General features: G+C 40.7%; 1 protein-coding gene across 3 annotated transcripts in view; it reads left to right on the forward strand.

Moving 5' to 3' along the window:
• The window catches only part of flt4 (fms related receptor tyrosine kinase 4), a 313,067-nt gene that overhangs the window by 259,636 nt on the left and 28,219 nt on the right, over positions 1-25,212 (forward strand). For all 3 annotated transcript variants that reach the window (XM_061901973.1, XM_061901974.1, XM_061901976.1), the window contains 3 exons: positions 6,415-6,521; positions 9,961-10,096; positions 10,504-10,608. In XM_061901973.1, the coding sequence (XP_061757957.1) occupies positions 6,415-6,521; positions 9,961-10,096; positions 10,504-10,608 (348 nt within the window). The remainder of the gene's footprint in view (positions 1-6,414; positions 6,522-9,960; positions 10,097-10,503; positions 10,609-25,212) is intronic.

Here is a 25,212-nt window from a genome sequence, read left to right on the forward strand (position 1 = left end):
GTATAAACTCAACTTGTCGTGTTTGGAGGAAGAAGAATACCGTATTTTTCGGAGTATAAGTCGCTCCGGAGTATAAGTCGCACATGCAGAAAATGCATAATAAAGAAGGAAAAAAACATATATAAGTCGCACTGGAGTATAAGTCGCATTTTGGGGGGAAATGTATTTGATAAAACCCAATACCAAGAATAGACATTTGAAAGGCAATTTAAAATAAATAAAGAATAGTGAACAACAGGCTGAATAAGTGAGAGACAGAATGTGAAAAAAAAAATCCAGGAATTCACATTGTAGGAATTTTAAAGAATTTATTTGTAAATTATGGTGGAAAATAAGTATTTGGTCAACCATTCAAAGCTCTCACTGATGGAAGGAGGTTTTGGCTCAAAATCTCACGATACATGGCCCCATTCATTCTTTCCTTAACACGGATCAATCGTCCTGTCCCCTTAGCAGAAAAACAGCCCCAAAGCATGATGTTTCCACCCCCATGCTTCACAGTAGTTATGGTGTTCTTGGGATGCAACTCAGTATTCTTCTTCCTCCAAACACGACGAGTTGAGTTTATACCCAAAAGTTCTATTTTGGTTTCATCTGACCACATGACATTCTCCCAATCCTCTGATGTATCATCCATGTATCCATGTTGGTATAAACTCAACTTGTCGGGTTTGGAGGAAGAAGAATACCGTATTTTTCGGAGTATAAGTCGCTCCGGAGTATAAGTTGCACATGCAGAAAATGCATAATAAAGAAGGAAAAAAACATATATAAGTCGCATTTTGGGGGGAAATTTATTTGATAAAACCCAACACCAAGAATAGACATTTGAAAGTCAATTTAAAATAAATAAAGAATAGTGAACGACAGGCTGAATAAGTGAGAGACAGAATGTGAAAAAAAAAATCCAGGAATTCACATTGTAGGAATTTTAAAGAATTTATTTGTAAATTATGGTGGAAAATAAGTATTAGGTCAACCATTCAAAGCTCTCACTGATGGAAGGAGGTTTTGGCTCAAAATCTCACGATACATGGCCCTATTTATTCTTTCCTTAACACGGATTAATTGTCCTGTCCCCTTAGCAGAAAAACAGCCCCAAAGCATGATGTTTCCACCCCCATGCTTCACAGTAGGTGTGGTGTTCTTGGGTTGCAACTCAGTATTCTTCTTCCTCCAAACACGACGAGTTGAGTTTATACCAAAAAGTTCTATTTTGGTTTCATCTGACCACATGACATTCTCCCAATCCTCTGCTGTATCATCCATGTATCCATTTTGGTATAAACTCAACTCGTCGTGTTTGGAGGAAGAAGAATACCGTATTTTTCCGAGTATAAGTCGCTCCGGAGTATAAGTCGCACATGCAGAAAATGCATAATAAAGAAGGAAAAAAACATATATAAGTCGCACTGGAGTATAAGTCGCATTTTGGGGGGAAAGTTTTTTTGATAAAACCCAACACCAAGAATAGACATTTGAAAGGCAATTTAAAATAAATAAAGAATAGTGAACAACAGGCTGAATAAGTGAGAGACAGAATGTGAAAAAAAAAATCCAGGAATTCACATTGTAGGAATTTTAAAGAATTTATTTGTAAATTATGGTGGAAAATAAGTATTTGGTCAACCATTCAAAGCTCTCACTGATGGAAGGAGGTTTTGGCTCAAAATCTCACGATACATGGCCCCATTCATTCTTTCCTTAACACGGATCAATCGTCCTGTCCCCTTAGCAGAAAAACAGCCCCAAAGCATGATGTTTCCACCCCCATGCTTAGCAGCAGGTATGGTGTTCTTGGGATGCAACTCAGTATTCTTCTTCCTCCAAACACGACGAGTTGAGTTTATACCCAAAAGTTCTATTTTGGTTTCATCTGACCACATGACATTCTCCCAATCCTCTGCTGTATCATCCATGTATCCATTTTGGTATAAACTCAACTCGTCGTGTTTGGAGGAAGAAGAATACCGTATTTTTCGGAGTATAAGTCGCTCCGGAGTATAAGTCGCACATGCAGAAAATGCATAATAAAGAAGGAAAAAAACATATATAAGTCGCACTGGAGTATAAGTCGCATTTTGGGGGGAAATGTATTTGATAAAACCCAATACCAAGAATAGACATTTGAAAGGCAATTTAAAATAAATAAAGAATAGTGAACAACAGGCTGAATAAGTGAGAGACAGAATGTGAAAAAAAAATCCAGGAATTCACATTGTAGGAATTTTAAAGAATTTATTTGTGAATTATGGTAGAAAATAAGTATTTGGTCAACCATTCAAAGCTCTCACTGATGGAAGGAGGTTTTGGCTCAAAATCTCACGATACATGGCCACATTCATTCTTTCCTTAACACGGATCAATCGTCCTGTCCCCTTAGCAGAAAAACAGCCCCAAAGCATGATGTTTCCACCCCCATGCTTCACAGTAGGTATGGTGTTCTTGGGATGCAACTCAGTATTCTTCTTCCTCCAAACACGACGAGTTGAGTTTATACCAAAAAAGTTCTATTTTGGTTTCATCTGACCACATGACATTCTCCCAATCCTCTGCTGTATCATCCATGTATCCATTTTGGTATAAACTCAACTCGTCGTGTTTGGAGGAAGAAGAATACCGTATTTTTCGGAGTATAAGTCGCTCCGGAGTATAAGTCGCACATGCAGAAAATGCATAATAAAGAAGGAAAAAAACATATATAAGTCGCATTTTGGGGGGAAATTTATTTGATAAAACCCAACACCAAGAATAGACATTTGAAAGGCAATTTAAAATAAATAAAGAATAGTGAACAACAGGCTGAATAAGTGAGAGACAGAATGTGAAAAATAAATCCAGGAATTCACATTGTAGGAATTTTAAAGAATTTATTTTTGAATTATGGTAGAAAATAAGTATTTGGTCAACCATTCAAAGCTCTCACTGATGGAAGGAGGTTTTGGCTCAAAATCTCACGATACATGGCCCCATTTATTCTTTCCTCAACACGGATCAATCGTCCTGTCCCCTTAGCAGAAAAACCGCCCCAAAGCATGATGTTTCCACCCCCATGCTTCACAGTAGGTATGGTGTTCTTGGGATGCAACTCAGTATTCCTTTTCCTCCAAACACGACGAGTTGAGTTTATACCAAAAAAGTTCTATTTTGGTTTCATCTGACCACATGACATTCTCCCAATCCTCTGCTGTATCATCCATGTATCCATTTTGGTATAAACTCAACTCGTCGTGTTTGGAGGAAGAAGAATACCGTATTTTTCGGAGTATAAGTCGCTCCGGAGTATAAGTCGCACATGCAGAAAATGCATAATAAAGAAGGAAAAAAACATATATAAGTCGCACTGGAGTATAAGTCGCATTTTGGGGGGAAATTTATTTGATAAAACCCAACACCAAGAATAGACATTTGAAAGGCAATTTAAAATAAATAAAGAATAGTGAAACACAGGCTGAATAAGTGAGAGACAGAATGTGAAAAATAAATCCAGGAATTCACATTGTAGGAATTTTTAAGAATTTATTTGTGAATTATGGTAGAAAATAAGTATTTGGTCAACCATTCAAAGCTCTCACTGATGGAAGGAGGTTTTGGCTCAAAATCTCACGATACATGGCCCCATTCATTCTTTCCTTAACACAGATCAATCGTCCTGTCCCCTTAGCAGAAAAACCGCCCCAAAGCATGATGTTTCCACCCCCATGCTTCACAGTAGGTATGATGTTCTTGGGATGCAACTCAGTATTCTTCTTCCTCCAAACACGACGAGTTGAGTTTATACCAAAATGGATACATGGATGATACAGCAGAGGATTGGGAGAATGTCATGTGGTCAGATGAAACCTAAATAGAACTTTTTGGTATAAACTCAACTCGTCATATTTGGAGGAAGAAGAATACTGAGAATACAACAATGCGATATTCAGTGTTGACAGCTAAATTTTTTTGTGGACATGTTCTGTAAATATAGATGTTAAAGATTTCTTTTTTTGTGAAGAAATGTTTAGAATTAAGTTCATGAATCCAGATGGATCTCTATTCCAATCCCCAAAGAGGACACTTTAAAATGATGATTACTTCTATGTGTAGAAATCTTTATTTATAATTGAATCACTTGTTTATTTTTTCAACAAGTTTTTAGTTATTTTTATATCTTTTTTTCCAAATAGTTCAAGAAAAAACACTTAAAATGAGCAATATTTTGGACTGTTCCATCCATCCATTTTCTACCGCTTATTCCCTTTGGGGTTGCGGGGGGCGCTGGTGCCTATCTCAGCTACAATCGGGCGGAAGGCGGCGTACACGCTGGACAAGTCGCCACCTCATCGCAGGGCCAACACAGATAGACAGACAACATTCACACTCACATTCACACACTAGGGCCAATTTTTAGTGTTGCCAAGTTATACAATTTAATAAATCAAAAACTGATGACATAGTGCTGTATTTACTTCTTTATCTCTTTTTTTCAACCAAAAAGGCTTTGCTCTGATTAGGGCAGGGGTAGGGAACCTATGGCTCTAGAGCCAGATGCGGCTCTTTTGATGACTGCATCCGGCTCTCAGATAAATCTTAGCTGACAATGCTTAACAAGATAAGTAATTAATAATTCCGCTGGTAATCACAGTGTTAAAAATAACGTTCAAATTATAAAACATTCTCATGCATTTTAATCCAACCATCCGTTTTCTATCGCACCTGTTCAAGATGTTGCATTAAATGGTAAGAAGTATAATATTTATTATTGGTTCACTTTTAGAATAACAATTTTATTTAAAACAATAAGAGACTTAGTCCACTCTTAAAATGTTGGTTTTACTTAAAAATGCACACATTTATTTGTATTCAGAGTTAAAAAATATATTATATGGCTCTCACGGAAATACATTTTGAAATATTTGGCTTTCATGGCTCTCTCAGCCAAAAAGGTTCTGACCCCTGGATTAGGGGGTACTTGAATCAAAAAAAATGTTCACATGGGGGGTACATCACTGAAAAAAGGTTGAAAACCACTGCGCTACGCCATGCCGCCATTTAGCCTGTCCACCTGTGGTATGTTCCACATAAGTGTTTGATGAGCATTCCTCAACTTTCTCTCTTTTTTGCAACTTGTGCCAGCTTTTTACAGGCAAAAAATTCCAAATTAGCTGATATTTGCAATAAACAACAAACTAACGGTTCTAAGGTTACATATCTTGTCTTGGCAGTCAATTCAATTGAATATAGGTTGAAAAGGATTTGCAAATCATTGTATTCTGTTTTTATTTACCATTTACACAACGTGCCAACTTCACTGGTATTAGGTTTAGTACATTTTGTTCTAATTTTAAAAAAGGTGCTCTATTTTTCCATCCATTTTCTACCGCCTATTCCCTTTTGGGGTCGCTGGTGCCTATCTCAGCTACAATCGGGCGGAAGGCGGCGTACACCCTGGACAAGTCGCCACCTCATCGCAGGGAACAACACAGATAGACAACATTCACACTCACATTCACACACTAGGGACCATTTTTAGTGTTGCCAGGTTATACAATTTAATAAATCAGAAACTGATGACATAGTGCTGTATTTTACTTCTTTATCCCTTTTTTTCCAACCAAAAATGCTTTGCTCTGATTAGGGGGTATTTGAATTAAAAAAATGTTCACAGGGGGTACATCACTGATAAACGTTGAGAACCACTGCGCTACGCCATGCCGCCAATTAGCCTGTTCACCTTCACGGTGGCAGAGGGGTTAGTGCGTCTGCCTCACAATACAAAGTTCCTGCAGTCTTGGGTTCAAATCCAGGCTCGGGATCTTTCTGTGTGGAGTTTGCATGTTCTCCCCGTGAATGTTTAGGTTCCCTCCGGGTACTCCGGCTTCCTCCCACTTCCAAAGACATGCACCTGGGGATAGGTTGATTGGCAACACTAAAAATTGGCCCTAGTGTGTGAATGTGAGTGTGAATGTTGTCTGTCTATCTGTGTTGGCCCTGCGATGAGCTGGCGACCTGTCCAGGGTGTACCCTGCCTTCCGCCCGATTGTAGCTGAGATAGGCGCCAGCGCCCCCCGCCACCCCGAAAGGGAATAAGCGGTAGAAAATGGATGGATGGATGGACCTGTGGGATGATCCACATAAGTGTTTGATGAGCATTCCTCAACTTTCTCTCTTTTTGCCACTTGTGCCAGCTTTTTTAGAAATGTTACAGGCAAAAAATTCCAAATTAGCTGATATTTGCAAAAACCACAAACTAACGGTTCTGAGGTTAAATATCTTGTCTTGGCAGTCAATTCAATTGAATATAGGTTGAAAAGGATTTGCAAATCATTGTATTCTGTTTTTATTTACCATTTACACAACGTGCCAACTTCACTGGTATTAGGTTTAGTACATTTTGTTCCAATTTTTAAAAAGTGCTCTATTTTTGCCCAGGTTCGAGCGACAAGGCCAGCGTGGAGATCGTCATACTCATCGGGACCGGAGTCATCGCGGTCTTCTTCTGGGCCCTTCTCATCCTCATCTTCTGCAACGTCAAACGGGTCAGAGGTCGCCGCTTTAACACCTCGTGTGTCTGAGTGTTTGTGAGCGTCTGCCAGAGCGAATGACTCTGCAGCCTCTGACTCATGGTGGCTCAGTCACCTTCCTCTTTGAACGCTGGGGCTTTTATCCAGCAGAACAAGGACGAGCGTGACGGCTCCCAAAATTGCCGTTCATTATTTTGCTAACGTTGTCACATAACACATTGTCACTCGGCCGCGAAGCCTGTTAGGAATACTTTAGCACTTCTCTACTGTGCTCTCAAGGTCCTTTCGCTTGTCGCTCCCAGCCCACGACAACGTTACAGTGGGGCAAAAAAAGTATTTAGTCAGCCACCGATTATGCAAGTTCTCCCACTTAAAATGATGACAGAGGTCTGTAATTTTCATCATAGGTACACTTCAACTGTGAGAGACAGAATGTGAAAAAAAAATCCAGGAATTCACATTGTAGGAATTTTAAAGAATTTATTTGTAAATTATGGTGGAAAATAAGTATTTGGTCAACCATTCAAAGCTCTCACTGATGGAAGGAGGTTTTGGCTCAAAATCTCACGATACATGGCCCCATTCATTCTTTCCTTAACACGGATCAATCGTCCTGTCCCCTTAGCAGAAAAACAGCCCCAAAGCAGGATGTGTCCACCCCCATGCTTCACAGTAGGTATGGTGTTCTTGGGATGCAACTCAGTATTCTTCTTCCTCCAAACACGACAAGTTGAGTTTATACCAAAAAGTTCTATTTTGGTTTCATCTGACCACATGACATTCTCCCAATCCTCTGCTGTATCATCCATGTAACCATTTTGGTATAAACTCAACTCGTCGTGTTTGGAGGAAGAAGAATACCGTATTTTTCGGAGTATAAGTCGCTCCGGAGTATAAGTCGCACATGCAGAAAATGCATAATAAAGAAGGAAAAAATCATATATAAGTCGCATTTTGGGGGGAAATTTATTTGATAAAACCCAACACCAAGAATAGACATTTGAAAGGCAATTAAAATAAATAAAGAATAGTGAACAACAGGCTGAATAAGTGAGAGACAGAATGTGAAAAAAAAAAATCCAGGAATTCACATTGTAGGAATTTTAAAGAATTTATTTGTAAATAATAGTAGAAAATAAGTATTTGGTCAACCATCCAAAGCTCTCACTGATGGAAGGAGGTTTTGGCTCAAAATCTCACGATACATGGCCCCATTCATTCTTTCCTTAACACGGATCAATCGTCCTGTCCCCTTAGCAGAAAAACAGCCCCAAAGCATGATGTTTCCACCCCCATGCTTCACAGTAGGTGTGGTGTTCTTGGGATGCGACTCAGTATTCTTCTTCCTCCAAATACGACGAGTGAGTTTATACCAAAAAGTTCTATTTTGGTTTCATCTGACCACAAGACATTCTCCCAATCCTCTGGCGGCATACCTCGGTTGGTAGAGTGGCCGTGCCAGCAACTTGAGGGTTGCAGGTTCGATTCCCGCTTCCGCCATCCTAGTCACTGTCGTTGTGTCCTTGGGCAAGACACTTTACCCACCTGCTCCCAGTGCCACCCACACTGGTTTAAATGTAACTTAGATATTGGGTTTCACTATGTAAAGCGCTTTGAGTCACTAGAGAAAAGCGCTATATAAATATAATTCACTTCACTTTACTTCACTCTGCTGTGTCATCCATGTATCCATTTTGGTATAAACTCAACTCGTCGTGTTCGGAGGAAGAAGAATACCGTATTTTTCGGAGTATAAGTCGCACCTGCAGAAAATGCATAATAAAGAAGGGAAAAAACATATATAAGTCGCGCTGGAGTATAAGTCGCATTTTTGGGGGAAATTTATTTGACAAAAACCCAACACCAAGAATAGACATTTGAAAGGCAATTTAAAATAAATAAAGAATAGTGAACAACAGGCTGAATAAGTGTACCTTATATGACACATAAATAACCAACTGAGAAGGTGCCTGGTATGTTAACGTAACATATTATGGTAAGAGTCATTCAAATAACTAGAACATATAGAACAGGGGTCAGGAACCTTTTTGACTGAGAGAGCCATAAAAGCCAAATATTTTTAAAAGTATTTCCGTAAAAGCCATATTTTTTTTTTTTTTTTAACACTGAATATAACTATATGCGTGCATTTTTAAGAAAGACCAACATTTTTAGAGTTGAATAAGTCTCTTGTTTATTTGTAATAACATTGTTATTCTGAGGCTAACCAAAAATAAATAAAATACTTATTTCCATTAATGAGACTTCTTGAACAGGTGCGGTAGAAACCGGATGGATGAATGAAAACGCATGAGAATGTTTTATATTTTGAACGTTATTTTTGACACTGTGATTACCAGCAGAATTATTCATTAATTATCGCGTTAAGCAGTGTCAGCTGAGATTTATCTGAGAGCCAGGTGCAGTCATCAAAAGAGCCACATCTCTATAGAACATGCTATACGTTTACCAAACAATCTGTCACTCCTAATCGATAAATCCCATGAAATCTTATACGTCTAGTCTCTTACGTGAATGAGCTAAATAATATTGATATTTTACGATAATGTGTTAATTTCACACATAAGTCGCTCCTGATTATAAGTCGCATCCCTGGCCAAACTATGGAAAAAACTGCGACTTCCATCCATCCATTTTCTACCGCTTATTCCCTTTTGGGGTCGCGGGGGGCGCTGGCGCCTATCTCAGCTACAATCGGGCGGAAGGCGGGGTACACCCTGGACAAGTCGCCACCTCATCGCAGGGCCAACACAGATAGACAGACAACATTCACACTCACATTCACACACTAGGGCCAATTTAGTGTTGCCAATCAACCTATCCCCAGGTGCATGTCTTTGGAAGTGGGAGGAAGCCGGAGTACCCGGAGGGAGCCCACGCACTCACGGGGAGGACATACAAACTCCACACAGAAAGATCCCGAGCCTGGATTTGAACCCTTCGTATTGTGAGGCAGACGCACTAACCCCTCTGCCACCGTGAAGCCCAAAACTGCGACTTATAGTCCGAAAAATACGGTACTGAGTTGCATCCCAAGAACACCATACCTACTGTAAAGCATGGGGGTGGAAACATTATGCTTTGGGGCTGTTTTTCTGCTAAGGGGACAGGACGATTGATCCGTGTTAAGGAAAGAATGAATGGGGCCATGTATCGTGAGATTTTGAGCAAAACCTCCTTCCATCAGTGAGAGCTTTGAATGGTTGACCAAATACTTATTTTCCACCTTAATTTACAAATAAATTCTTTAAAATTCCTACAATGTGAATTCCTGGATTTTTTTTTCCATATTCTGTCTCTCACAGTTGAAGTGTACCTATGATGAACATTACAGAACTCTGTCATCATTTGAAGTGGGAGAACTTGCACAATCGCTGGCTGACTAAATACTTTTTTTCCCCCTTACTCTATGTCACGTCTCCACGTTTCTCAGATTAACCCCGCTGACATCAAGACGGGATATCTGTCAATCATCATGGACCCCGGCGTGGTTCCCGTGGACGAGCAGTGCGAATACCTGCCCTACGACTCCTCCCAGTGGGAAATCCCTCGAGATCGACTCCGACTGGGTGAGAGGGGGACAAGCAGAGATGCATGCTGGGATAATGGAGGGAACAGGTGGAGGGAATACCGAGGGGCAAGACGAGATGGATGAAACTGAATTAGTTTTTTCTTGAATTCTTAATGGAAGAATTTGGATTGCAGACAGCCCCAAAAAAAAAAAAAAAAGTGCTAATGTTTAATATGTGCTCGCTCCCTGCACGGATCTTTAAAACACCCCCAGGAAAAAGCATCTGCTCTCCGGCTGCAACTCATTGGAGCACACTCTTTTGAAAAGCGCTACAAATTGAGATAATAATTTCTCTGGCTGGTCTCCATAGCTGCCAGATGCATTTAGTATTTTTTTTTAATGAAATTACCATAGTAAATACCAACTCCGGCTCTAAATGTTGTCTCTTTGTGCCCCTGGAAACAGGGAAGGTGTTAGGCCATGGCGCCTTCGGGAAGGTAATAGAGGCATCAATCTACGGCATCAGCAAGAACATACGTCCGGACACGGTGGCTGTCAAGATGTTGAAAGGTGGGATTTATCGTTGTGTGTGTGTAAAATAGTCCACAATCAAATATCCGTTATATATTCATGGGGTCACTGTTGTGGTGCGGCGTCCGAACGCCAAATGATTGGAAGGCCGACTTTCAGTTTTTGTCGAAAACGTGCCGTGTTTGACAAAACGTGCCTTAAACACGTGTAAAACAGGACAAAAAAAAACAAAAAAAATCAAAGTAGCGACTTAAAACAATCAAAAGTACAAACCCCGTTTCCATATGAGTTGAGAAAATAGATTAGATGTAAATAAAAATTGAATACAATGATTTGCAAATCAGGGCTTCACGGTACTTGAACTCCTCCACTTGGGGCAGGGTCTCCTCCCCAACCCGGAGATGGCACTCCACCCTTTTCCGGGCGAGAACCATGGACTCGGACTTGGAGGTGCTGATTCTCATTCCGGTCGCTTCACACTCGGCTGCGAACCGATCCAGCGAGAGCTGAAGATCCCGGTCAGATGAAGCCATCAGGACCACATCATCTGCAAAAAGCAGAGACCTAATCCTGCGGCTACCAAACGGAACCCCTCAACGCCTTGACTGCGCCTGGAAATTCTGTCCACAAAAGTTATGAACAGAATGGGTGACAAAGTAATGCGGACGTTGTACCGATCCGTTGTGGTGAAGAAGGAGCTGAGCCGGAAGGCAAAGCTCTCAATTTACCGGTCGATCTACGTTCCCATCCTCACCTATGGTCATGAGCTTTGGGTCATGACCGAAAGGATAAGATCACGGGTACAAGCGGCCGAAATGAGTTTCCAGGTCTCTCCCTTAGAGATAGGGTGAGAAGCTCTGCCATCCGGGAGGAACTCAAAGTAAAGCCGCTGCTCCTTCACATCGAGAGGAGCCAGATGAGGTGGTTCGGGCATCTGGTCAGGATGCCACCCGAACGCCTCCCTAGGGAGGTGTTTAGGGCACGTCCAACCGGTAGGAGGCCACGGGGAAAACCCAGGACACGTTGGGAAGACTATGTCTCCCGGCTGGCCTGGGAACGCCTCGGGATTCCCCGGGAAGAGCTAGACGAAGTGGCTGGGGAGAGGGAAGTCTGGGTTTCCCTGCTTAGGCTGTTGCTCCCGCGACCCGACCTCGGATAAGCGGAAGATGATGGATGGATGGATGGGCTTCACGGTGGCAGAGGGGTTAGTGCGTCTGCCTCACAATACGAAGGTCCTGCAGTCCTGGGTTCTAATCCAGCCTCGGGATCTTTCTGTGTGGAGTTTGCATGTTCTCCCCGTGACTGCGTGGGTTCCCTCCGGGTACTCCGGCTTCCTCCCACTTCCAAAGACATGCACCTGGGGATAGGTTGATTGGCAACACTAAATTGGCCCTAGTGTGTGAATGTGAGTGTGAGTGTTGTCTGTCTATCTGTGTTGGCCCTGCGATGAGGTGGCGACTTGTCCAGGGTGTACCCCGCCTTCCGCCCGATTGTAGCTGAGATAGGCGCCAGCGCCCCCCGCGACCCCGAAAGGGAATAAGCGGTAGAAAATGGATGGAGGGATGGATGGGATTTGCAAATCATTTTCAACCCATATTCAGTTGAATATGCTACAAAGACAACATATTCGATGTTCAAACTGATAAAAAAAAAAAATTTTGTGGCAATTAATCATTACCTTTAGAATTCGATGCCAGCAACACGTGACAAAGAAGTTGGGAAAGGTGGCAATAAATACTAATAAAGTTGGTGAATGCTCATCAAACACTTATATGGAACATCCCACAGGTGTGCAGGCTAATTGGGAACAGGTGGGTGCCATGATTGGTTTAAAGCAGCTTCCATGAAATGCTAAGTAATTCACAAACGAGGATGGGGCGAGGGTCAGCACTTTGTAAGCAAATTGTCGAACAGTTTTAGAACAACATTTCTCAACGAGCTATTGCAAGGAATTTAGGGATTTAACCATCTACGGTCCGTGAAATCATCAAAAAGTTCAGAAAATCAGGAGAAATCACTGCACGTAAGCGAAGATATTACAGACTTCTGATCCCTCATGCGGTACTGCATTAAAACCAGACATCAGTGTGTAAAGGATATCACCACATGGGCTCAGGAACACTTCATAAAACCACTGTCAGTAACTACAGTTGGTCCCTACATCTGTAAGTGCAAGTTAAAACTCTACTATGCAAAGCCAAACCCATTTATCAACAATATCCTGAAATGCCGCGGGCTCGGCTGGGCCCTAGCTCACCTAAGATAGAAAGGTGTTCTGTGGTCTGACGAGTCCACATTTCAAATTATATTTAGAAACAGAGGACGTGGTGTCCTCCAGAACAAAGAGGAAAATAACCATTCGGATTGTTATAGGCGCAAAGTTCAAAAGCCAGCATGTGTGATGGTATGGGGGTGCATTAGTGCCCAAGGCATGGGTAACTTACACATCTGTGAAGGCACCATTAATGCTGAAAGGTCCATACAGGTTTTGGAGCAACATATGTTGTCATTCAAGCAATGTTATCATGGATGCCCCTGCTTATTTCAGCAAAACATGTGTAACAAAAGCGTGGCTTTGTAAAAAAAAGAGTGCGGGTAGTTTCCTGGCCCGCCTGCAGTCCTGACCTGTCTCCCATCGAAAATGTCTGGCACGTTATGAAGCATAAAATACGACAGCAGAGACCCCGGACTGTTGAACGACTGAAGCGCTACATAAAACAAGAATGGGAAAGAATTCCACTTTCAAAGCTTCAACAATTTCCTCAGTTCCGAAACGTTTATTGAGTGTTGTTAAAAGACAAGGTGATGCAACACAGTGGTGAACATGCCCTTTCCCAACTACTTTGTCACGTGTTGCAGCCATGAAATTCTAAGTTAATTATTATTTGCAAAAAAAAAAAATAAAGTTTATGAGTTTGAACATCAGATATGTTGTCTTTATAGTGCATTCAAATGAATATGGGTTGAAAAGGATTTGCAAATCATTGTATTCCGTTTATATTTTTCATCCAAAACAATTTCCCAACTCATATGGAAACGGGGTTTGTACCAAGCAAAGATTGTACCATATTTTTCAGACTGCAAGGAAGGCGCACTTATAATCCTTTCATTTTCTCAAAACTGGACAATGCGCCTTATATAACTTAGTGCGCCTAATGTACGGAATAATTCTGGTTGTGCTTACCGACCTCGAAGCAATTTTAATTGGTACATGGTGTGACGACAAGTGTGACCAGTAGATGGCAGTCATACATAAGAGATATGTGTGAACTGCAATATGATGGTAGTCACACATAAGAGATAGGTGTCGACTGCAACATGACTCAAGTATACAACACCAACATTTTATATGTTCCATTGAAAATATAGAACATTACACACGTCGCTCAAAAATCTATCAACATGTTTTGGAACGACTTTGGTAAGCTATGAAGCTGCACCGCTTGATGGATTGTACTGTGCTGCAACATATAAGTATTATGTTGTATATCTTTTGGTTTCCCCTGGTTGTTGGGGGGGGAGGGTTGCCCACATATGCGGTCCTCTCCAAGGTTTCTCATAGTCATCATTGTCACTGTCACCGACGTCCCTATGGGGTGAGTTTTTCCTTGCCCTTATGTGGGCTCTGTACCGAGGATGCCGTTGTGGTTTGTGCAGCCCTTTGAGGCACTTGTGATTTAGGGCTATATAAATAAACATTGATCGATTGAATGATTGATATTATGGTGTGTGTAAAAAGGTAAGACATTATTCGGCGTTCTGTTTCGCATTATTATGGAAACGCAACTTTTCTTACTTTCTGATACTTGCTGATCTGTATTTGGGATTTGCAAAAGTCCTGAAAATTTGTGGGTGTCCACCTTTGTAGTCCGTGCGACCCCGTAGTCGATAAGCTTCATCTTTTTCTCTATGTTCTTGTTATGGGAAATTCATCCTCCGCTGTTGCTATTTCTAATATAATTTAGTGTCCATCCATCCATCCATCCATCTTCTTCCGCTTATCCGAGGTCGGGTCGCGGGGGCAGCAGCCTAAGCAGGGAAGCCCAGACTTCCCTCTCCCCAGCCACTTCGTCTAGCTCTTCCCGGGGGATCCCGAGGCGTTCCCAGGCCAGCCGGGAGACATAGTCTTCCCAACGTGTCCTGGGTCTTCCCCGTGGCCTCCTACCGGTTGGACGTGCCCTAAACACCTCCCTAGGGAGGCGTTCGGGTGGCATCCTGACCAGATGCCCGAACCACCTCATCTGGCTCCTCTCGATGTGGAGGAGCAGCGGCTTTACTTTGAGTTCCTCCCGGATGGCAGAGCTCCTCACCCTATCTCTAAGGGAGAGCCCCGCCACACGGCGGAGGAAACTCATTTCGGCCGCTTGTACCCGTGATCTTATCCTTTCGGTCATGACCCAAAGCTCATGACCATAGGTGAGGATGGGAACGTAGATCGACCGGTAAATTGAGAGCTTTGCCTTCCGGCTCAGCTCCTTCTTCACCACAACAGATCGTTACAACGTCCGCATTACTGAAGACGCCGCACCGATCCGCCTGTCGATCTCACGATCCACTCTTCCCCCACTCAGTTTTTATATCTGTCAGTAAACTTGCCATGAAAGTGCTAAAACATACCGGTGTAGTGAGTTATCATTATTTACCCAAGGAACTTGAGCGATCTGATCGGACGGTTTTTCACGGGTCATTGCACTAGTGCGCTCCATTATTGATTTAAGTACTGCCTGGATGTCATTAAAACAGTTAGTTCCATCTTTTGACACTTCTTCCACTCCCGTCCTTGCACGCTACACCGCTATGACGGGGAAAAACTTTGCAGAAGGTGAGCCACGTAAATAAGACCGCCGACAAAACGGTGCATCCTGAAGAGACTGCCAGAAAGCGGCTTGAAGATGATCTATAAAACATCATCTATCCAACACTATGACCAAAGAACTACCATTATGTAGACCACAAAAAAGTGTTTTCTAATTAGAAAAAAATATGACTCCTTTAATGTGCTTTTTGTATGAAAATAAACCTGACCCGCTCATCAGCAGTACGCCCTATGGTCCGGAAAATACGGTACTCTTATAAATGCTATCAAACCAATAACATAATGAGGTGAATTAGACTTGTTGAGACCAGTGATGAGTACCGAGTTCATCCACTCTGTCACAGTCACTCAATGGAAATTCTAATATAAAATGCAGTAAAACACCAAACAAATAAAATTTAAACTTGCATAAACTCACTCGGACAGAACACATTAAGCCTACAAAGTCCAGCGTATCAACAATCATAAAATTGAGCTAAGTAGAGTTTTATGTGTCTCTTCCAGGCGCAAACATTCCCCAGTCCTCTAATAGCGTGAGGCACTTCGTTCCATTCGGATGACGCTCTAACGGAGGCCGAATTTTTTAACTTTACCGTCAGCGGCGTCGTTAACCTTAATGGTGGCCGATGAACGTGTGAAATTGTCATGCATTTGCATCATTGTGGTTCTTGTCCAGCATACTGGAGCTTGCTCTCAGCAGGACATCAGTATGTTGTGTCCGACTGTGGCAAATACTCGGAAAAGTGCAAAACACACGCAAACCTCAAAAACATAGGATACAAAGGAAACAACACAAGTGTGATAAAAGGGGAAGATATTTATCAATAGTTAAAGGGGAACATTATCACAATTTCAAAAGGGTTAAAAACAATAAAAATCAGTTCCCAGTGGCTTGTTGTATTTTTTGAAGTTTTCTCAAAATTTTACTGGTCTCTGAATATCCCTAAAAAAGCTTTAAAGTGCTTGATTTTCGCTATTTGCGATGCGACTGTCCATTTCCCTGTGACGTCACACAGTGCTGCCAATGTAAACAAACAATGGCGAATAGCACAGCAAGATATAGCGACATTAGCTCGGATTCAGACTCGGATTTCAGCGGCTTAAGCGATTCAACAGATTACGCATGTTTTGAAACGAATGGTTGGAGTATGAAAGTGTTGAAGAAGAAATTGAAGCTATTGAGCGAATAGCTATTGGCGCTATTCATAGCCATAGCATGGCCGAATAGCTGCGTTAGCATCGCCGGTAAAATGTGCGGACCAAACGATCAGGACTTTCTCATCTTGTGACACTGGAGCAACTTAAATCCGTCGATTGGTAAGGGTTTTTTTCGCATTAAATGTGGGTGGAAAGAAACGTAATATCGTTGCAAATGCATCTGCAGGTTATCCATACATCTCTGTGCCATGTCTGCTTTAGCACCGCCGGTAAATAGCATGTTAGCATCGATTAGCTGGCAGTCAACATCAACAAAACTCACCTTTGTGATTTCGCTGACCTTATCGTTGCAAATGCATCTGCAGGTTATCCATACATCTCTGTGCCATGTCTGCTTTAGCACCGCCGGTAAATAGCATGTTAGCGTCGATTAGCGTAGCATGTTAGCATCCATTAACTGGAAGTCACGCCGCGACCAAATATATCTGATTAGCCCAGGAGTGCCCATTACGTCGATCACGAGCTACCAATCGACCGCGGGGGGTGTGTCAGTCGATCTCCAGCCAGGCTTTTAAAAAAAATAGACCTAAAAATTAATGATCATCAATCTTCACCAAGACGTCACTTAAATGACATTCACGGTACCGGAGGGTCTTGTGAGATGACGCTGGCTGCTGCAAGATCATTATTATGAAAATATGACCGAGAGGAAGGCGAGAAACACTTTTTATTTCAACAGACTCTCGCGCCGTACCTTCCGTCAAAACTCTAAAGGCCGACTGCACATTTCCTATCTTCACAATAAAAGCCCTGCTTCATGCTGCCTGCGCTAACTAAATACAGAGTCTAGGAAAACTGGCGTGCACAAGCGATCCCTCAGAAAGCTGGCGTGCACATCACTTGTGCACGCCAGCTTTCCGAGACTCTTATTTTGTTAGCGCAGGCAGCATGAAGCAGGGCTTTTATTGTGAAGATAGGAAATGTGCAGTCGGCCTTTAGAGTTTTGACGGAAGGGACGGCGCGAAAGTCTGTTGAAATAAAAAGTGTTTCTCGCCTTCCTCTCTGTCATTTTTTCATAATAATGAACTGGCAGCAGCCAGCGTCATCTCACAAGACCCTCGGGTGCCGTGAATGTCAAACAAGCAAGCTACGGAATTTGCCGCCAATGTTTTTCTTGTAAAGTGTATGGAAGCTGGATGAATTAGATGCCAAAAACCAACCACTTTCATGTGGTATTGTACAGAAAGGACAACTTTTTTTCTCCTCCATTTGAAAATGTGGGCGTTATCATCATTACTGTCTGATTCCAATCAATGCAAGTCATCAGAATCAGGTAATACACCAACTTATATTCTTGTTTTTGTGAAAGAAAGAAATCTATATGTGTTACACATGCTTGTATTATCATTAAACACATTTAACTTGTTTACAAAAATGTTTCTTTCATAAATAAATAAATATAAATGATATATATAAATGAGGTAGATCCCCTCGAGTTGGTCAATTGAAAAGTAGCTCGCCTGCAGAAAAAGTGTGGGCACCCCTGCATTAGCACATAAGTCAACATCAACAAAACTCACCTTTGTGATTTCGTTGACTTTATCGTTGCAAATGCATCTGCATGTTATCCATACATCTCTGTGCCATGTCTGTCATCGCCGGTAAAATGTGCAGACACTTTGGCACATTCAATGGGGGTCTGGCGGCAGACACTTTGGCATCTTCGGGCCAGTGGTGCAACTTGAATCCCTCCCTGTTAGTGTTGTTACACCCTCTGACAACACACCGACGAGGCATGATGCCTCCAAGGTTCCAAAAAATAGTCGAAAAAACGGAAAATAACAGAGCTGAGACCCAATGTTTACAATGTGTTGAAAATTAAAATGGCGGCTGTATTACCTCGGCAACGTCACATTCTGACGTCATCCCCTCCAGAGCGATAAACAGAAAGGCGTTTAATTCGCCAAAATTCACCCATTTAGAGTTCGGAAATCAGTTAAAAAAAATATATGGTCTTTTTTCTGCACCATCAAGGTATATATTGACGCTTACATAGGTCCGGTGATAATGTTCCCTTCTAAATGTTGCCTCTGACGCTGTTATCAGACTGATTGGTCTGATGAGAGCCCTGCTCAGGACGGTGGTCGTGTTGACGTGCTTGACCAGCGTGAAGGCGGCCTCTACGTATAAACATCTATGTGTAAGTCCTAGCAGTCTGAGAGGGATACACACAGTGGGGCAAAAAAGTATTTAGTCAGCCACCGATTGTGAAAGTTCTCCCACTTAAAATGATGACAGAGGTCTGTAATTTTCATCATAGGTACACTTCAACTGTGAGAGACAGAATGTGAAGAAAAAATCCAGGAATTCACATTGTAGGAATTTTAAATAATTTATTTGTAAACTATGGTGGAAAATAAGTATTTGGTCAACCATTCAAAGCTCTCAATGATGGAAGGAGGTTTTGCCTCAAAATCTCACGATACATGGCCCCATTCATTCTTTCCTTAACACGGATCAATCGTCCTGTCCCCTTAGCAGAAAAACAGCCCCAAAGCATGATGTTTGCACCCCCATGCTTCACAGTAGGTATGGTGTTCTTGGGATGCAACTCAGTATTCTTCTTCCTCCAAACACGACAAGTTGACTTTATACCAAAATGGATACATGGATGATACAGCAGAGGATTGAGAGAATGTCATGTGGTCAGATGAAACCAAAATACAACTTTTTGGTATAAACTCAACTCGTCGTGTTTGGAGGAAGAAGAATACTGAGTCGCATCCCAAGAACACCACACCTACTGTGAAGCATGGGGGTGGAAACATCATGCTTTGGGGCTGTTTTTCTGCTAAGGGGACAGGACGATTGATCCGTGTTAAGGAAAGAATGAATGGGGCCATGTATCGTGAGATTTTGAGCCAAAACCTCCTTCCATCAGTGAGAGCTTTGAATGGTTGACCACATACTTATTTTCCACCATAATTTACAAATATATATTTTTTAATTCCTACAATGTGAATTCTTGGATTTTTTTTCCACATACCGTCTCTCACAGTTGAAGTGTACCTATGATGAAAATTACAGACCTCTGTCATCATTTTAAGTGGGAGAACTTGCACAATCGGTGGCTGACTAAATGTTTTTTTTTCCCCACTGTAAGTATTCACAGCCTTTTCTCAATGTTTTGTTGATGCATCATAGCATACCTTATTCACATTGTCATTATGGGGTATTGTCTGTAGAATTTTGAGGACATAAATGAATGTCTTCTATTTTGGAATAAGGCTGTGACATGACAAAATGTGTAAAAGCGCTGTAAATATACATTGCAGAGCTACTGATGTCGTGAGTTGTGTTTTAGTCACGGATAACCTCCAAGTTGACTTATGCAGTAAAAGTAAATAGACACAGCTTCGCCCTGCTCATTATGGCGGCCGGGTTGGCGTCCCCTTAAATGGACAGCAGCGTCACAGATGGCGTGTACGTATTCATATTTATGTAGGGCTTACTTTCCAGTAGCCTGCTAACTTCCAGTTTCATGGTACTTTCCTTGTGTTGTCCCCAGATTGCAAGCGTGTGTTTTGGATGTTGCTGTGCATTTATCCCATACTTGTGTTTTGTAAAGGTTGCGTGTTTTTTGGCGGTTTGTCGGTGTTTTGGATGTTGTTGTGCATTTTTTAGTTGCGTGCATGTGTTTTCTGGGTTTGTGTATAGAAACAGAGCTGAGATCCGGTTTTTACTCACTTTTTAAAAGACCAAACAGAAGCGTGGATTATGCTGGTCCTAAAGCAAGGGGGTCAACTCATTTTCATCAAAATTAAAGCTACTTCAGAGGGCCGCTTAAAATAGCAAAATATAAATAAATATAACAATAGAAATGTAGAGTATAGAGGCCTCAATTGCCGCTTTTGATGTTTACCAACAAATCTGCTTAGGTATCACAAGTCAAGGGGACAGATATTGCAGAATTTAGAATTATATCAAAACACAATTAACCCCTCCGCCCCTCCCCGGTTGTTCCTAGTCATCATCACAGGTGCATGCTCTTTCAGGCAATTAGTGCGAGAGGAATACACATACATATGCACACATATATACATACATATATGCACATATATATACATACATGAACATATACTTACATATATATATATATATATATATACACACACACAAACATACATCTATATATATATATATACACACATGCACATATATATACATATATATACACACACACATAAACATCTATATATATATTATATATACATACACACATATATACATACAAAAAATTAAATATATATATATTTACATACACACACATATATATACACATTTATATATATACACACACACACACACATATATATATATATACACACATGTATATATACATACACACACACACATATACATATATATGTATACACATATATACACAAACATATACATACATACATATATATACCCACACATACACACATACATATACACACATACATACATACCCACACACACACACATATACACACACATATATATATATATATATATATATATATATATATATATATATATATATATATATATACACACATACATATATACACACACACACACACATATATGTATATACATACTCACACAAGAACACACACATTTAAATATATATATATTTACGTATATGTATATATGTATATTTTTTTTTTACATACACACACACATACAGTGGGGCAAAAAAGTATTTAGTGCAAGTTCTCCCACTTAAAATGATGACAAAGGTCTGTAATTTTCATCATAGGTACACTTCAACTGTGAGAGACAGAATGTGGGATAAAAATCCAGGAATTCACATTGTAGGAATTTTAAAGAATTTATTTGTAAATTATGGTGGGAAATAAATATTTGGTCAACCATTCAAAGCTCTCACTGATGGAAGGAGGTTTTGGCTCAAAATCTCACGATACATGGCCCCATTCATTCTTTCCTTAACACGGATCAATTGTCCTGTCCCGTTAGCAGAAAAACAGCCCCAAAGCATGATGTTTCCACCCCCATGCTTCACAGTAGGTCTGGTGTTCTTGGGATGCAACTCAGTATTCTTCTTCCTCCAAACACGACAAGTTGAGTTTATACCAAAATGGATACATGGATTATACAGCAGAGGATTGGGAGAATGTCATGTGGTCAGACGAAACCAAAATAGAACTTTTTGGTATAAACTCAACTTGTGTTTAAGACTTAAAAAGTAGGCGTTGATAAAATTATTTACTGCTGTGAGATGTATCATGATGTTGCTGGTGTTCAGCCTCTTGTTCTAATAAAAAAAGGAATTTTTTCACATCTTTATTTACACAAATTACATACAATACTGAAAAGAGTAATGATGAATACAGGTACCCATAAGGAATATTGAAATTGGTATCTGTAAAATCCCAAATATATCCATCACTACCGACAAGTACTGTCAAACACACAGTAAAACATACTCCATGCTACTATAAAAGGTGACTAGATGGTTGTTATTTCATGAATAGACGGCTCTAATTATTTGAAAATATTCAGAGAGTCAAACAGTTTTATGTGCTCTAATTAAAAATATTTGATTTCCTGATAATAATCCTACATCATGGAAATGGGTTTAACGGAACCAATTCCAATTAACAGTGAAAAATAGGTTTTTTTTGCAGTTTCTAGCAGTGTGTACCCACAATGTCGACTGTAAAGCGCAATTAAAATCCATTAATTTTCTCAAAAAACAACAATACGCCTTATAACCCGGTGCACCTAATGTACGGCGAAATTCTGGTTGTGCTCACCGACCTAGAAGCAATTTTATTTGGTACATAGTGTAATAAGTATGACCAGTAGATGGCAGTAAAACACAAGAGATACGTGTAAACTGCAAGATGACGCCAGTAAACAGCACCAAAACTTTAAATGTTCCGTTAAGAATATAGAAAAATTACACACGGCGCTCATAAATCTGCCAAAATGTTTTTAATACGACTTTGGTAAGCTATGAAGCTGCACTGCTTGATGAATGTCGGCATAGTAAACATACGAGTATTATTATGGTGTGTGAAGTGAATTGAAGTTAATTATATTTATATAGCGCTTTTTCTCTAGTGACTCAAAGCACTGTACATAGTGAAACCCAATATCTAAGTTACATTCAAACCAGTGTGGGTGGCACTGGGAGCAGGTGGGTAAAGTGTCTTGCCCAAGGACACAACGGCAGTGACTAGGATGGCGGATGTGGGAATCGAACCTGCAACCCTCAAGTTGCTGGCACAGCCGCTCTACCAACCGAGCTAAACCACCACAAATGTGTGTGTAAGGACTGCAAAATGGCACCTATTAGCAGACATTACCTGGCGTTGTGTTTTTTAATATATTATGCAAAACTAACTTATTACCTTCTGGTACCTGCTGATGTGTATTTGGGATCTGCATAAGTCCTGAAAATGTGCGCGCTTCCGCCATTGTAGTCCGTACCGACAACGTAGTCACGAGTTTCTTCTTTTTCCTCACTTTTCTTGTTATGGGACATTCATCTAAAACTGTAGTGAGTTTACATAATTCACCCACGGAAATTTAGTTATTAGAGGGTTATTAGTGATGATTTTTCACGGGACAAATTTCCGGCGTTGATGTTGCATTATTGAGCCACGGATGAGGAAATGCTGATCTGTTTTTGATTTAAGTAAAGTCTGAATGTCATTAAAACAGTTAGCTCCATCTTTTGACACTTGTTCCACTCCCGTCCTTGCACGCTACACCGCTACAACAAAGATGACGGGGAGAAGACGCTGCCGAAGGTGAACCACGTAAATAAGGCCGCCCACAAAATGGCGCATCCTAAAGAGACTGCTATAAAGCGGCTGGAAAATGGTCCGTAAAACAATCTATGCAACATTTTTACCAAAGAACCACCATTTCATGTTATGTGGACCACAAGTGTCTTAAATAAAAAAAAATAAAAATCATAATATGACCCCATTAATGTGCCTTATATGTATGTGCATTTTGTATGAAAATAGACCTGAACAGACCCGTTCATCGGTAGTGCGCTTTTTAATCCGGTGCGCCCTATGGTCCGAAAAATACGGTCTATGGTCTTTGGAGTACCGGATTTTGCAAATAGCGACGCATCATAAGTGGGTTCGTCAAACAAAAGGCCCTGCTTTGGTCCAACATCACTTTTTGGCTTTTAACACTACAGTACTTGAGTTGTGTGATCCTCTGTGTTTTTACATTTTTAATTTCTATTTGTTTTAATTGGTTTTACCCTTTAAAATCGTTTTTAATTATTTATTTGTATATTGTTTTAAAATATTGGTTTTATATTTATTTATTTTTTGGGTTTTTATTCAGTCATTGGTGGAGCTCAGGATAATATTTGAATATTGTTTTTAATATTGTTGTGCAGCACTTTGGACACATTTCCGTTGCTTAAATGTGCTATATAAAGAAAGTGGATTGGATTGGATTGAACACCATTATACTCTGAAATCTTTTTCTTAGGGAACATTCCCAAAGACACACTCTGACATCTTGTAGAGTCTTTCCAGAGTAAAAGCTTTCCATATAGTGTACCTTAAAGGCCTACTGAAATGAGATTTTCTTATTTAAACGGGGATAGCAGCTCCATTCTATGTGTCATACTTGATCCTTTCGCGATATTGCCATATTTTTGCTGAAAGGATTTAGTAGAGAACATCGACGATAAAATTTGCAACTTTTGGTGCTGATAAAAAAGCCTCGACTTTACCTCACAAGGGTGAGGGCTCCTCACGTCCTCACATTGTTTATAATGGGAGCCTCCAGCAGCAAGAGCTATTCGGACCGAGAAAACGACAATTTCCCCATTAATTTGAGCAAGGATGAAAGATTTGTGGATGACGATATTGATAGGACTAGAAAAAAATAAAATAAAAAAATAATAAAGTAAAAAAAAAAAAGGCGATTGTATTCAGATGTTTTTAGACACATTTACTAGGATAATTCTGGAAAATCCCTTATCTCTCTATTGTGTTGCGAGTGTTTTAGTGAGATTAAATAGTACCTGATAGTCGGAGGGGTGTGTCCACGGGTGTCTTGAGGCCAGTGTCTGAGGGAAGTCGACGGCAGATACAAGGATGGCGCAAACTCCACAGATCTCCGGTAAGTGGCGACTTACTAACACAATTTTCTCACCGAAAACTGCCGGTTGACAAGTGGTCGGGAACCATGTTCGCTTAACCGCTCTGATCCATAGTAAAGCTTCACCCCTGGGAATTTTAAACAAGGAATCACCGTGTGTTTGTGTGGCTAAAGGCTAAAGCTTCTCACCTCCATCTTTCTACTTTGACTTCTCCATTATTAATTGAACAAATTGCAAAAGATTCAGCAACACAGATGTCCAGAATACTGTTTAATTGCGCCATGAAAAGAGACGTGGTGCTGCGTCGTTTTCAACAAGAAACTCCGCGGGAAATTTAAAATTGCAATTTAGTAAACTAAAAAGGCCGTATTGGCATGTGTTGCAATGTTAATATTTCATCATTGATATATAAACTATCAGACTGCGTGGTGGGTAGTAGTGGCTTTCAGTAGGCCTTTAACACCAGTGTTGTATAAGACTTCCTTAGAGCTTTCTTACAATGTTTGTTTGTTTTTCT

Source organism: Nerophis ophidion, linkage group LG05 (assembly GCF_033978795.1).
Source record: "Nerophis ophidion isolate RoL-2023_Sa linkage group LG05, RoL_Noph_v1.0, whole genome shotgun sequence".
In the NCBI taxonomy this organism is placed as follows: Eukaryota; Metazoa; Chordata; class Actinopteri; order Syngnathiformes; family Syngnathidae; genus Nerophis; species Nerophis ophidion.